The sequence below is a fragment of the Sorex fumeus genome, unplaced genomic scaffold (genome assembly GCF_029834395.1).
Source record: "Sorex fumeus unplaced genomic scaffold, SorFum_2.1 ptg000032l, whole genome shotgun sequence".
NCBI classification, from domain to species: domain Eukaryota; kingdom Metazoa; phylum Chordata; class Mammalia; order Eulipotyphla; family Soricidae; genus Sorex; species Sorex fumeus.
In genome coordinates, this window is record NW_026606089.1 from 11743666 (window position 1) to 11758937 (window position 15272).

The following is a 15272-nucleotide window of genomic DNA, read 5'->3' on the forward strand; positions in this document are numbered from 1 at the left end:
TCCTGCCTCTCTACCAGCAGTTGTATCCATGGGGCAGAATGTGACTGTGAGGGCTGGAGCAATAGTACAGCTGGTAGGGCTTACTCTTGCCTCTGAGTTCAAGGATCACTGCTAGCCAGGCCCGGGGGACCATGTGGTATGCCTGGGATTGAACCCAGGTTAGTCACATCCAAGACAAACGCCCTACCTGGTGTATTATGAGACCAGAGAGATAGTCCAGGGTGGAGGGCATTTGCCTTGCATGTGGTCAACCCAGGTTCGATCCCAGGCATCCCGTATGGTCTCCCAAGCACCGCCAGGAATAGTTTCAGAGTGCAGAGCCAGGAGTAACCCCTGCACATCTCTGGGTATGACCCAAAAAAATCACACACATACCCCAAATTACATATATATTTGTTCGAGTGGGCACCAGTAATGCCTCCATTGTAAGACTTGTTACTGTTTCTGGCATATCGAATATGCCACAGGGAGCTTGTCAGGCTCTACGATGAGGAAGCGAACCCGTGTCGGCCGCGTGCAAGGCAAACGCCCTACTTGCTGTGCTACGGCTCCAAACACTGAAGAAGAGTTTAATAAAGGACTCAAGACAGAAGCCAGACTGAGGTTAGAAATCACATTTATTGGCCGATGACTTTACACAGATTTCAAACATTAGCAGAAGTTCAAGAGTCTGTCGGGTGAAGCCATTTCTTGCCAACAGTTAAAAGGTGGTCCGGGAGGAGTTAACTCAAGCAGCATCTTCAAGCTGAGTTTCTGGCTCTGAGCAAAGAGCTGGTGGGTGGGCCTGGTCCTTCTGCTCCGCGTGAATGGAGGCCTCTGAGGAGACCCTAGTTCTCATACTTGTGCTTGATGTGTTTCCACAGTTTCTGCATGTTAGAGACAAGAGGCCGACTTTCAGTTTCTCCTTTCATATTTTACACTCCTCCCACTGCCCCGGTCTTTAGAACAAGTGTGAGGTAAACGCAGACCATATCCTGGCCGTTGTGACGAGCAGGGCGGAATGGCACTCTGCTTGACACACATGCCTGCCAACATCTGTGGGATGCTTGGGCCGGCTCAATCACCCTGGGAATGACCATCTTTTTAAAGGAGATGGGGTGGGCGAGAGTGGCAGTACACTGGGTAGAGCATTTGCCTTATATGTGGCGGACCTGGGTTCAATCCCTTGCATCACATATGGTGCCCTGAGCAATGCCAGTAATGATCCCTGAGCAGAGCCAGGAGGACGCCCTGAGCACTGCAAGGGGTGCCCCCCCCAAAAAAAGGGGGGTAATGGTGATAGATTGTGAGAACTGCCCCAAAGCATGCATTCCTCCCTGCTTCCCCACTGCTGGGGTTCAAACCCAGAGCCTCACACATTAAGGCGTACGCTCCACTGCTGGGTCATAGCGCCAGCACAAAGCATGTGACTAATTATTAAGGAGCAGAACCTGGCCAACTCCTCGACTCTATCACTCAGTTATTACTACTGGGGTCACAAGTCTCCACATCAAATCTCACAGTGAGCCCTACCCCCCGCTTTTTTTTTAAATTTCCACAAATTGCTGAGTCTTGGATAGGAATGAGCTGTATTCTCATTCTAAAAAGCTTACAAAATGGGTTGTCACTGCTAAAGTGTTTAGGTATCTTTCCCAAGCAAGGGAATGGCTGTAGGAATTGCTTGCAGGAGGTCCAACAATGGCAACAGCATCTTCATAAAGTAAAATTGCACTGGCCACAGATGGCAAAGCATTAGCAGACAGAACTGACAGGGTGATAGAGTGAGAGAACCTTGGCCTTGTAGTAAAAACCAGGGGATGGGGCCAGAGAGAACTGAGCTGAGAACTCCTCAGCACCACATGTGGTTCAATCCCCAGCACTCACATGGTCTCCTAAGCCCCCAGGAGTGATCTCTGAACCCAGAGTCTGGGGTAAGCATGAAGTACTACAAGAGTGACCCCCTGCCCACACCCCAAAGTAAGTGAACGGTGAACCAGGGTAATTAGTATAAGATCTTCCTCAGTACTAGCCAATCGAAAGCGACAAAGGGAACAGAGAAGGCCAGAGAGCACAGCAGGGTGGGTGTTTTGCCTTGCATGTGGCTGACCTGGATTCGATTGGTCCCCTGAGCCCATCAGGAGCGATCCCTGAGTGCAGAGCCAGGAGGAAGCCGTGAGCATTACCGGGTATGGTCCAAAAAACAAAAGCAAGCAAGCAAGGGGATAAGGCAAGAGGTCAGTGGGCTACCACACATGCCTGGCCAACAGAAGGCCCAGGTTCAACCCCGCTGGCACTATATGGTCCCCAGTACTGCCAGGAGTAGCCCTGAGCATAGTGGGGTGTGGTCCTAAAACCAAAATGAATCGATCTATAAAGCAAGCCCAGTTCCTAGTGTACAATGAGCCTAAAAGGTGTTGTTCCCTCCCTGCATGCTTCCATTTTCTCCTAAAACATGAAATGATGGAAGGAAAGAAGGAAGAGGAAGGGAAGGAAAAAAGACATGATCTAGGAAGTTAGTTAAGGTGTGGAGGATTCATTCTTTACTTTTTTTTTGTCTTTCTGGGTCACACCTGGTGATGCTCAAGGGTTACTCCTTGCACCGTACCCAGGAATTACTAATGCCAGGAATAGAACCCATGGCAAAGAAAGTGCCCTACCTGTTGAACTATCACTCTGGCCCCTCGATCTTTTTGTAGAACACTGACCTTGCATGCCTGACCCAGATTTGATTTCTGGCATCCCATCTGGTCCCCCAGCCCAACCTGGAGTGATTCCTAAGCGCAAAACCAGGAATAAGCTCCAAGCACAACTAGATATAGTCTACCTCTCCTCCATAAAAAAAAAAAAAATGCAACTGATGTCTTTTTTCGACCTCCTGCTCAGGAGTTTACTTCTGGCTCTGTGCTCAGGGTTCATTCCTGCAGGGCTCAGGGACATTGGAATGCCGGAATCAAACCAGGAAGGGCCACGTGCAAGACAAGTGTCCTACCTATTGTCCTATTGCTCCTTCTCCAATGTCATTTTTTGAGTTGTATTACATACCAGGCACTGTGGCATCTTGCCTGTACCTCATCTAGTCCTCATACTCAGTCCAAGGTAGTTCCAATTATTTCTATTTCATAGATTCAAAGTGAAGCTCAGCGACTTAAAGAAACTTACCCAACTGAATGGCAATTATTAAGTGACAGGGCCTAGTTCATAGTCCCCACTCCTCCTACTACTACTAATCTCAAGCTCCCTGCGTGGGGCCCATGGGAAGAGAAGTGCCACGTGAAAAACCAGCCACCAGGTCAAAGAAAATGTCCTTATCACCACAATCGCCCTCTCAAACCTGCCCTTGAAAACCTCCGAAGAGGGCTGGCGAGATAGAACAGGGCTTTGCACGTGGCCAATCCAAGTTCGATCCCCGCGCCCCAAATGGTTCCCTGAACCCCTCCAGAAGCCCTGAAGACTGCCAGGTCTGACCCCAAAACTCCAAAGAAAACCTCAGAAGAGGCGAGAACAGGTTCCACCCCTGGAACCTGGCATTAGCGAATCCTGAGCTTTCATTAAAAACTTTCGGGTTTGGGGCTGGAGCAATAGCACAGCGGGTAGGGCGTTTGCCTTGCACGCGGCCCACCCGGGTTTGATTCCCAGCATCCCATGTGGTCCCCTGAACACCGCCAGGGGTGATTCCTGAGTGCAGAACCAGGAATAACCCCTGTGCAACGCCAGGTGTGACCCAAAAAGAACATAAAAAACCAAAAAACTTTCGGGTTTCTGCAAATGTGGGCGTGAGGGTGGGCGTCGGCAATGCAATGCTGCCAGCCCCTGCAAAGTGCAATCAATTGACCTCACACAAGTTCAGGGTTCACCCCATGCCGCGGGCACAGGCAGCAGCAGTACACACAGAGGGGCCCCCGGAGCCTACCCCTTCCCCATAAAGGGGGAGCGCGTCCCGCCCCGCCTCCACTGCCACTGTCACCCCTCAGGAGGGCCCAAGGTCAGGGACAGCCCAGGCCCTCACCCCCTGGTTGATCTGCTCGTAGATCGCGTCCGCGCCTTGATCGAAGGCGCGTTCGAAGAACAGGGCGCCCACGGCGATGGTGAGGGCGAAGGTGGAGGTCCTGCGGAACAGCGCCGAGTACAGCTTCGCGGTGATCGCCGAACCCGCCATGATTCTCCGCCGCCGGGCTCGCTCCTCCAGACCGCGCCGGGCCCGACCTTGCACCCCGCCCCCGCCAGGGGCCGCGGCGCGCAGCGCATTGTGGGATTTGTAGTTCATGTAACATCACGCGCACCGTTCGCTTTTGCCCCACAGAGGAAATTGATGCCTTAAGTTGGGTGAGGGGGGTAAATTGTCATATGAGATAGGTCAGGGAGACCCAAACAATATGCTAAAACGAAAATTGCCCGATTTTTAGCCTCTAGAACTCCGGGCTGATTAACTACGTGGAACTACAACACCCAGAAGCCCTTGCGCTCGACTCGCCCGCCCTCTTCCCCGATCCCCGAGTCTTTGCTTCGCAAAGGCTTCTGGGAAGAGCGGCGGCCACCGGCCGGGAGGGACTACAGATCCCAGCCAGCAGCGCGCCACGCAAGGGCAAGAGGAGGAGCTCGGAGCGGTGCGGCCCGGCGGCACCAGGTACCTTCTTTGGCGGGACCCGGAGCGGTCGAACCTGGTCTCCCCTTCCCCCCCGCCGTCCCCTCCCCTGCAGGACTTCTCCCGGCGCGCCGCACCGTCCACGTTGGCGAGACCGTGCGCCCGCTGCCCTCGGGGCTCCGCGGGGGTCTCTCAGCCCAGCCCCTCTCAGCCCCGCCGGCTTCTCTGGAGTTGGTGCCGGAAGTGGAGTCTGGGGGTGCAGGAGCTCTGAGCCTGGCCTGGGGGGGGGGAGGAACGGCCCTGCCGGTGCTTCCTGTTCCGCTCCCCTCGGGGGGCCGCGCCCTGGAAGGCGGGAGAGGGGAGGACGTTCCTGTCCTCTGGGGCGTGGGAGAGAACTGGGCGGGGGCTGGCCGGATCGTCGTGGAGGGGCGGCGCTCTCCGGGGTCATGCTGAGCACTGAGCCAGGAGCAGCCTCTGAGCACCGCCAGGAACAGGGATTTGGCAGCACCAGGGCTCTTCAGCAAATCTTTCCTGAGCCCCTTTGGCTGAGCTTTGTGCGGGGCACCCGGCGGGGAACCCCGGCTTGGAGCACCCTGAGTGTGTGGAGGTGGGGAGATGCGGTCAGGACGGTGTGGGAGACGCCTGAGGGCGCAGTCTTAGCTTTTCGAGATCTAGGGGGGGTCCAGGGTGACTTTTAACCGAGACCCCCATGAATACTGGTGGGTCAGGCAAAGGCCTTGAGGCTCTGCTGTCTGGGGGCGTTGGGAGGAAAGCAGAGCGGAGAGGTAGGCTCAGCTCCTATCTGTCTCTAAGGCCCGAGGGAAGAGGTCTTATTTTCTTTGTTAATTGTCGTAGGAAGGGTTTTAACTAGGGTGTAAGCATTCTAATTTATGTTTTAATATTCTGGCTGCTCCCTGGAGAGGAAAGGGAAACGGGCAAGTTACAGTGTGTCTGCAGAGGCGGAATCTCCTCTAGATTAAAGGTACGGATCAGAGAGATGGAAAGTGAATATTGCGCTTGCCTTGCACGCTGCAGACCCAGGTCTCAACCCCCGCACTCCACACGATCCTCAAGTCCTGCCAGGAGGAATTCCTGAGTACAGAGCCAGTAGTAAACCCTCAGCATCACCAGGTGTGGCCGCAAGACAAAACAAAAATAAAGGTGTGGATTAGCGGAGTGATCAGATTTGGGATGTATTTGGGAAGGAAGGACAAACTTCTGACAGGTGCATGTCACTTGTAAAGAGGAACCTAGGATGACATCTAAGTTTTGTTTTCTGCTTTCCTTTCTTTTGCAGTAGCCAGGATCCAAATCAGGTTCTTATGGCGTGCAAGGCAAGCGCTCCACTGCTGATCTCCATCCCTTGTCCTGACATCTAAGTTTTGTTCTGATGGTTTGGTTTGAGCATCTTTTCCTGGCTCTGTGTCCCGGGGACCATGTGGTGCTGGCGGTTGCACCCCAAGTGCACTCAGCCTGTCGTGACCTCTCCATGCATGAGTGCAAGAACTCAATTTTGAGAGGGAAGTTTTGTTTTTTTTTTCAGTGAGTCTGATATATTTGACAGATTCAACAGTAAAACTATTCACCGAAGTTTTTTGTGAACGCAACTAGGGAAGTCTCAACTAAGTTGACTTAAGTTTTGTCTAGATGATTGTATATATTTTTGTGTCTGGGCCACACCCAGTGGTGCTAAGAGCTGCTGGTTCTGAACTCAGGGATCACCCCTGGTGGTACTTGGGGCACCATATATGCCACCAGGAATGGCTGCGCGCAAAGTAACCACCTTAACGGCTATACTGTCTCTTCAGTCCTAGATGATTGATCACATTTTTACTAATTTTTGTGATGTAAGGATAGTTTCGAGTTTAAATCAGCAAAGAATTTTTATTTCCTTGTCAGTTGTGGAACCCAGGTCCTCATACATGTCATACTTCTGGGCCACAACCCCAGCCCCTGTGGCGATGATCTTAACTTCAGCTATTTGATCATGTTAAATTTACACGGCAGAGCCTGGCAAGCTACCCTTGGCGTATTCGATATGCCAAAAACAGTAACAATAACGGGTTTCATTTCCCTGAAAGAGCCTCCAGTACAGCGGCGTTGGGAAAGACGAGTAAGGAGCGGCTGCTAAAATCTCAGGGCTGGGACAGATGAAGACGTTACTGGCACCTGCTCGAGTAAATCAATGAACAAAGGGATGACAGTGATGCAGTGACATTTACACGCTCCTTAGACATCAAGCGGTGTTCCAAGGCCACTAGGATTTGGAGTTGAAGTGTCCAGACCAGGGACTAAAAACCTTTGGGATAGGGGTGCGGGGGGAGGGGGGGAGAGCGTTTAGTGGAGTGGAGTGCATGCTTTGCATGCAGGAGCCTCAGTTCCATACCCAGTACCGTATCCCCATCCCCAGCACCTCTGCGTCTGGCACCAGAACAAACAAACATCTTTGGGATAGGTGAGGCATTGAGAACCAGGAACTGGTTTCCAGGATTGCCTCATTAAAAGCAACAGTAATGCCATGTTAGGAGCCAGGGAAAAAGGTACAGTTGCTCCCCCATAGGTGCTGCATTATCCTTCCTGCAGTTATTTACTTAATAATTGCAAAGTATCCTTAGGAGAGAATCTTGGGTGCTTCCTGGGAAAGAAGACATACGTTATTTATCGGCCACAAATCTGACCTTGGGGAAGTTCAGAGGAAGGAGGAATCATTTTAGGGGGCAAGGGTAGAGAAGATCACAGGAAATTAATGTGTGACTTGTTGCTTTACTTGCTGTCTTTATTGAGGGGGATGGGGAGTGGCAGGGTGAGCCATACGTGGCAGTGCTCGTTGGCTTCTTCTGACTGTACTCAGCGGAAACTCTTGGCAGTTCTCAGGGGACCAGATGTGCTTGGGGTCAAACCAGGGTGGGCTGCATGTAATATATGTAGAGCGTTTGCCTTGCATGCACTCAACCCAGGTTCGATCCCCAGCATCCTATATGGTCCCCCAGCTCTGCCAGGAGTGATTCCTGAGTGCAGAGCCAGGAGAAACCGCTGAGCATTGCTGGGTGTGACCCAAAAAGCCCCCAAAACAAACAAAAACTAACTTTCGTTTTGTGGTCACATCCCTACTGCTTAGTGCTTACTCCTGGCTTTGTGCCCAGGGATCACTTCTGGTGGTGCTTAGGGGTCCTTATGTGGTTCTGAGGATCAAATAGGGTTTTGCAATATGCACGCAAGAGCCTTAACCTCTATCCTGTCTTTCCAGTCCCCAAACCTGGCTTTTTGAAGTAATTGGTTTTCATTTAGAAGTTATTATTCTGTACATGTCTAGAAAAATAAGAAAAATGACCTTAATTTTTCTTTAGTTTCATGTTTGAACTCACATTGGACAACTCCATTTCTTTAAACATTCAACACTATTTCCAGCTTGATTATATTCCCTTACATCTTTACTTGTAAATTTAATATATTTGATTTTCTTCTCATCTACTTCAGATATGTAACCTAAGAAGTCCATTTCCCATAGATTACTTACTAGAAAAACCCAATATGTTAGACTTTTTCTCTTATTTATTTATTTTTTGGGTTTTGGTCCAGGATCTAAGAACATGCTGAGACAAAGGCTATAGATCCTGTTTCCCCCTTGTAGAAATGCTCTTCTAAGGCAGTAGATGATGATTGAAAAATGGGGACGGGGGCAGTGGAGGGGAGGAACTTGCCTCAGATCACACGGACAAGTCCAGCCAGTGCTTATCCCGGTCACTCAGCGCTGGTCTGAGGCTCAGCCCTGCCACATTAGGGCTGTGAGACTCTCTGGAAGCAACCCTCTGACTAGCACCGGCTCAAAGGGCTGGAACTCAGGGCAGAAGGCACTGGGTTTAATCCCCAGGACCACATGCTCTCCCTCCCCAGGGATACCGGGTTGCGCAGAGACTGGAATAACCCCTGCGCATCACTGGGTGGAACCCTTCCCCCCAAAAATGACCGCAGCTTCTATCCTGGTATATCCCTTTCTCTGACCATTTGCAGCGGGTAAGCCAACTGCTCTGTCATGAGCAGCCATGTGGCAAGGTCCCTGTGGCAAGGAACTGGAACCTTCTGCTACCACCCATGAGCTGACATAATTAACAGCAGGCCTTCCAGCCCCAGTCAAATCTTAGGAAGCGGAGCCCTAGCCGACCTCTCTTTTTGTCTATTTGGTTTTAAGGTCAGCCCTGCAGTGCTCAGGATTACTCCCAGCTCAGTACTCAGGGTCCAAGTGGTACTGACGCCCAAACCCAAGACTCCCACTTGTCAAGCCTGCACTCCCATCCTCTGAGCAGTCTCCCACTGAAACCCTGACTGCAGCCTCAGGAGAGGCTGAGCCAGAACCTGACATCTCCACCTGTTTGGGAATCACACTGGGCAGTGCTGGTGGCCCCTGCTCCTAACTCGGTGCTCTTCAGGGACTGCTCCTGGCAGACCTCAGAGGTCCACATAGTGCCAAGGACTGAACCTAGAGCCCCCACATGCAAAACATGCAGAATATTCAGCCTTTTGAGCCTCCTCTGGGCCTGAGATCTAAATGTCTTTCTAAGAGGGGGTTTGGGCCACCCAGTGGTGCCCAGGCCTTACTCCTGGCTCTCTACTCAGGGATCACACTCCTGGTGGTACTCAGGATCAAACCCAGGTCATCCACCGTACTCACTGTACCATCTCTCCAATCCCCACACACACCTTCCCCCCCCCCCGCCCCCCCCGGCTTTTTGGGTCACATCCAGTGATGCTCAGGGGTTACTCCTGGCTTTCCACTCATGAATTGTGTAAACACACAAAAATAAAAAGGCCGGCGGCCAGGCCGTTTCCCCACTCCACAGATGTCGATGGCGATGGTCAGGCGAAGGAAGGAAACGAGGCCAAGCTGGTTGGTCTTAGCAGCGATTTATTACACGGAAGAGATGTATGTCATGGAGGCTTCAGGAGTTCTCAAGCACATGCACCTTTGTTCTCTCAGCTTCTGTCCTCAGCCCCATCTTCCCAGGTTCTCTAATGCACTGTCCCCCCAGAGAGCCCTGAAATCTCCCTTATATAGATCATAGTACCTCTAAAGGGCGCAATATAATGATGTCATCAAAAGGAGTTACAGAAAGAACATTGAGGCAAAACATACATTGTTTCTTTAAATCTGCCGGCCAGTAATCCTTTCACAAACTATAAGCACTTGGATTAGCACAACAAAGACCAGTCTGCTAGAGCTTGGAATCTGCATCTCCAAATCAGCCAGCCTGGAGCCAGGTATCTACATCCCAAAGACCAGGCCTGGCTTAGCACCTGGGATCTGTATACCTAAGGCCAGCTAGGTTCCTGTGAGATAAGAGAAACTACCTCAGTATACTGAAATCATTTACTGAAGGCAGTTTGAAGGGGAGAAAGTTCAGTCTCATCCAAGCTAGTCAGGACACAAAGGAAAACTGCTTCTAGGACGTGTTTCTCCTCTCCTTGTCCAACCAACATATAAGCATACATAATATTAATCATTTTGTATGGACACAGTGAGAAATACCTTAAGCTTATAGAATTGCTCTCCTAGGGCCATCTCGATCTCAGACTGCAGTGCTCAGGCCAGATTATCTTTCCTATTCCTAGCAGCAGGGCCCTAGTCTCGTTGTTACTTTTGGATCATGACATCATTTGCCTATGATCAACCTCTTAACTTATAGTTAAGAATCGTGGCACCTTGGCCTGGCCCATCGCGATGCCAGGGTAGCACATAACTTACCGGCTTGCCCTGGTTCCATCCAGTCCCACGTCGGGACCCTGCCCTTGGGGTACTAGGAAGTGAGGGCAGCTGAGGCTTAAGTTGAGAAGGCAGATGCCCAGGAGTGAATAATATTCAAAGCCAATCAATTCCTAAGTTACGGAGCATATTAATTAATTGTCTTCCTGTATCTATACAAAAGGACATTGCATTAAAGTAAACTGCTCAAAAGACATAAGGAGAGGAGAAAGACAATATTAACTTACAGTACAGCTTCAGTGTCTAAGCAGGATGAGACCTTACAAATTGGTTGGAGAAGAGAGCATAGAAGAGGTTACAGACAGACAAAGTAATGGGAGTGACTCGGGAGCACTGTGATGGGTACAATCTGATAAACCTAAGCTCCGTGTACTCCAACAATGAATCACTCCTTCAGGTGCTCGGGGGACCATGTGGGATGCCTGGGATCAAACCCGGGTTGGCCATGTGCAAGGCAATTGCCCTACCCACTGTACTATCATTCCAGCCCCACTTTTTCTTTTTTAAGGAGAAAATCCTCTTCCAGAAATACACACACATCCATATGCACACATGCACAAGCACACACAAATACAAGGAGACACAGAATATTTACTGTAGTTGTGTCTGGGTAAGAGGATTATCTGTAGCAGGTGTAGGAAGATTGAAGACCATGGGTCTACAACCTCAGTTACAACTGCCCATTTGTTGGCTGGTTGATATATGCAGGGCAGGTCCCGAGATGCAGGTATAAAAAAGTGGAAGAATGCTGATCTTAGGATCTGTGCGTATGTATATTTCTGTTTTTCAGAATTTCTACATTTAGCATGTTTTGTTTTAAAACTGGAGGGAAAATTCCTTTCTTAAAAAAGTGGGGGGGGGGGGGGGCTGGAGCAATAGCACAGCAGATAGGGCATTTGCCTTGCACGTGGCTGGCCTGGGTTCAATTCCCAGCATCCCGTATGGTCCCCTGAGCACCGCCAGGGGTAATTCCTGAATGCAGAGCCAGGAGTGACTCCTGTGCATTGCTGGGTGTGACCTGTGTGTTTTCAAAAGTCTATCTCAGTGCTCTCGCTCTATCTCTCCCACCGCCTGCGCCCACGTTCACCACCCACATTTGGTAGTCTTGAGCCGTTTCCCCCACCCCCGGAGGAAGGTTGATGGTGGTGGGCAGAGGAAGGAAGGAAACGAGGGCCAGGCTGGTCGGTATCCATTGTAATTTATTCCAATCTTCACTCCCCTTCTGCTTCTCTCTCTCATGCCTGAGCCCCTCTTACTTCTGACTCTGCTCTCTGGAGCCTGAGCCCGAGCCCCGGCCTGAACCCGAGCCCAAGCCTCAGCCTCAGCCTACACCCCTGCCTGTGCCTTCTCGCTCCCTCCAAGCTTACAGTCTTAGTTTATATAGCAATCATGTAAGGCGCTGACACAAAGGTGGGTTGAACATTAACAAATCAACAAAGAGAGGTAAGATCACTTCTCGAGGAGATTAATTCAAGGATAAAAAATCTCATCTAAAGAGATTATTCCAGATTATTAGGAGATTTGTTCAAGGGTGGGATCCCAAAGAGGGTGTGTCCTTTCCTCAGCTAGTAATCCACTTAAATAGTTGTAGTAAATCTACTCCTAATATTTCTAGCAGTGTCATTCTGTATGAGCACAGTAAGAGATATAAACTTAAGGTTTGGTTCTTCCTGAAGACATCTCACTGTATATAGACCGCAGTCCTCAGACCAGGTTAATCTTCCTAGCTCCAGCAGGGTCCTAGTCTCGTCGTTACTTACTTTTGGATCATGACGGCATTTGTCCATGATCCTGCCCTCAACTTATAGTTGAGTATCGTGGTGCTTTGGCCTGGCCCATTTTGATGCCAGGGTAGCTCACAGCTTGCCCTGGATCCATTCATTCCCTCGTTGGGACCCTGCTTTTGGGGTGCTAGGAACTAAGGGCAACTGAGTCAAGAAAGCAGATGCCCAGGAGTAAATATTATTTGGAGTCAATCAACTCCCACGTTACAAAGCATAATATTAACTGTCTTCCTGTGTCCATATACAGGACATTGCTTTAAGGTAAACTATGCAAAAGACGTAACTTATAATACAAGTTCAATACAATATAACACAAGTCCTTAGAAGGATCCGATCTTACAAGCTAACAGAATCTGATTAGGGAGAAAAGGTGATTAGCCGATTGGGGAGGAGAGCACAGAGAAGAGTTTACAGATAAACAGAGGAATGGGAGCACTGTGATGGGTGTAACCCGATAAACCTAAACTCCCTGTGGCAATGGAGAAACACAGGCTGATGTTATCCTACAGTGACCCAAAAAAGAAAAATAATAATTTTAAAAAGTAGGGGAGGAGAGAACTCGGTGAGATGAGTGTGTGGGGTGCAGGCAGGAAGACTGGATTGAATCCCAACCCCAGGGCCAGAGAGAAAGTACAAGAGGAAGCCTGATGCCTTGCAGTGGCTGATTCCGGTTCAGTCCCGGGCACCTGCAGATAGTCCCCTGAGGGCCACACTGTCCAGTACAGTCTGCATCACTCCACGACCCCAGGCACAGAGCTGGAAACAGCCCCAGAGCACTGTCGGGTGTGGACCAAAAGCCACAAGCAAGACAGGGCTAAATTCTGTTGCTCTCTTTGGAGAGACGTCTTGGATGGTTCCAGTGACCTGATTCAAAGGATGACCCAGTTTGTGGGGACATTAGAGTAGATATTTCCTTCAGTCCCTGGCTGCAGGCTAATCGGGCATGCCCTGATTCCAAGAAGACCTGGCCCAGTGCGGGTCAGCTGAACCTGGATCTGGGCTCCAGAGAGCTGCAGGCACAGACAGTCTCTTATCAGACAGTTATAGGTCCCCTGAGGCCAGAGTTTCCAAATAGGAAGGTAAAAATAGTCGGAGGGAGACTCCTGAACCAGTTGCTCACTCTGCTGCCTCGATCTGTCCCTCTTCAGCCACAGCCTGGGCTCCAGGTTTCCCTTCTCCCCCGCTCCCCCCACCCCTTTTCACCACCCTCACCGCGCCTGTCAGTTTCATTCCTCTCCCTAGGACCAGCAGGCCGGGAGAGATGCAGGGGTGACGGTGCTGGCCTCAGCGAGAGCCTCAGCACCACCAGGAGTGATCCCTGAGCACAGAGCCAGAAATAAACCCTTAGCACTGTCAGGTGTGGCCCCAGAACACAAACGGAAGTCCTCCTCCTCCCACGCAGAGCAGCATCAGATAAATTGTCTTAGATGTCTGGAGAGCGTTCCCTGAGCTGGCCCACATGCTTTGCATCGGGGACCCCCAGTTGGATCCCCAGAACAGCAGAGTTCCCCAAACACTGGGAGGGACCCTTAACCTCTGGGCTAGGAGCACTGCTGGATGTGGGCACCCACACCCCTCTTCCACCTGATCTCTTCCTCATGATCATCCCATGAAATATGAATATTGCCTTCATTTTCTGCATGAGGCTTGGAAATCTCTCTTTTTGGGGTGGCGGGGGTTGTCTCCCGTGCAGGGCTTAGAGGATCTGGGGGTCACTCCCAGCAACACTCAGCCCAGATGTGTGGCCTGAGGGCTCAGTGCTTTGACCAGCAGGGCCATGCTGGGGACCACCGGGACTGTGCCCAGCAGTGGCCCTTGGGAGGGAGAGCATGTGGGTGGTCCCGGGGATTAAAGCCAGTACCTCCCAAATTGCATTCCAGCCCTTTGAGTCTCTGTGCTGGTCAGAGGGTAGTTTCCCAAGAGCCACAGAGCGCAGATTCAGGCCAGAGCTGAGTGAGTGAGTAAGCTGGACTTGCCCGTGTGATGGGGCCAAGCTCCTCACTGTGTTTTTCAGCTGTCACCTACTGTCTTAGACTGGCCTTTCTCCAGGGGCTGGTCTATAGCCTGTGTGTGCCTCAGTGTGTAACGTTGGATCCCACCAGGTGGGAGCGGGCTGGGGCCGGAGCCTCAGGCATCTGCTGGGAGTCAGCTGGGCACTCCCCAAGGAGGCCAGGCTGGGAGAGCGGGGTGGGGCTCCCCAGGGCAGCCGAGAGACTGACATAACGGGGCTCCTGTCAGGGCAGGCATATGGATCTTATTTTGGGGAGCAGTTTTTGTACCACACCCAGAAGTGGTGGGGGGACCACGTGGTGCCTATAACCCAGGATGGACCGAGCACCTTAACCCTACACCGCGTCTGCAGCCCCAGTCAAGTGGGGGGTGGGGTATTTGGGGGCTCGTGGAGTTGGAGATTGGGAACTGAATTAGACTAGGCTACGGGCTGCAAGTGCCGTGATTCCTGTACTGTGTGTGTGGCCCCAGTCACCTGGTCTTTTTGCCACTTGCATTGGAGTCGGGTCTCGGTGGGTGGTCTTTGGGCCGCCCCCCCCCCCCAAGGCAATATCTCTGGGACATGGCCGCGCCCCATAGCTGGGTGAAAGAAGTGACCTCTGGTGCCCCTTTGCTGTTTACTTGGGTCAGATGGGACCGTAATGGGAAGAAATTACAGTGAGCTTAAGGGCACAAGCCCGCTGCCTGCAGCTGTTGGCTTTTAGCGCCAGCCCTGCCTGAGCTGGCAGAGGAAGGAGCCAGGCACAGAGGCAGCTCCGGTGGAGCACAGGGGTGGAAGAAAGGATTTGGGGTCACCCAGTGCTCCTGCGGCTGCAGGACTGGGTGGGGGCGGCAGGAGCTGGGGAGGAGGAGTGCTGAGGGAGGCCCCTGCGGGCCACAGGGAGTGACTTTATCGGGGTCCCTTCTAGCTGTGGTTTTTAGGCCGTGGAACAGACACCCACAGAGTTGATCTGAGGAGTCTGTGCGGAGGCAGTATGAGGATGACAGACGGACAGGCAGGCTAGCTACCTCCTTAGCGCAGTCTTGGGAGTCTTTTATTGTGTATCTCCGGGCTGCTTAGGCGGGAAGTGTCTGCTTTCAACAGATTAGCCAGTTCCGGGAAGTGGGTGAGCGGGAGATCTGTGGACTATTCTGTTATTTCTGGGAAGTGTATATCAGA

General features: G+C 51.5%; 2 protein-coding genes across 2 annotated transcripts in view; one reads left to right on the forward strand and one right to left on the reverse strand.

Annotated features, from left to right (window-relative positions):
• Positions 1–599: 599 nt before the first annotated feature.
• Positions 600–4186, reverse strand: LOC130025750 (cytochrome b-c1 complex subunit 9). The gene is made up of 2 exons (XM_056116553.1): positions 3986–4186; positions 600–866 (listed from the first exon to the last, which is right to left on the reverse strand). Exons 1-2 carry the CDS (start codon positions 4133–4135, stop codon positions 828–830), a joined length of 189 nt encoding a protein of 62 aa, XP_055972528.1. The 5' UTR covers positions 4136–4186; the 3' UTR covers positions 600–827.
• A 317-nt stretch (positions 4187–4503) lies between these two features.
• Positions 4504–15272, forward strand: part of ZMAT5 (zinc finger matrin-type 5) — a 32511-nt gene continuing 21742 nt past the window's right edge. Inside the window, exon 1 of the mRNA XM_056116549.1 lies at positions 4504–4603. The gene's annotated coding sequence lies outside the window, so the exon portion shown is untranslated. The remainder of the gene's footprint in view (positions 4604–15272) is intronic.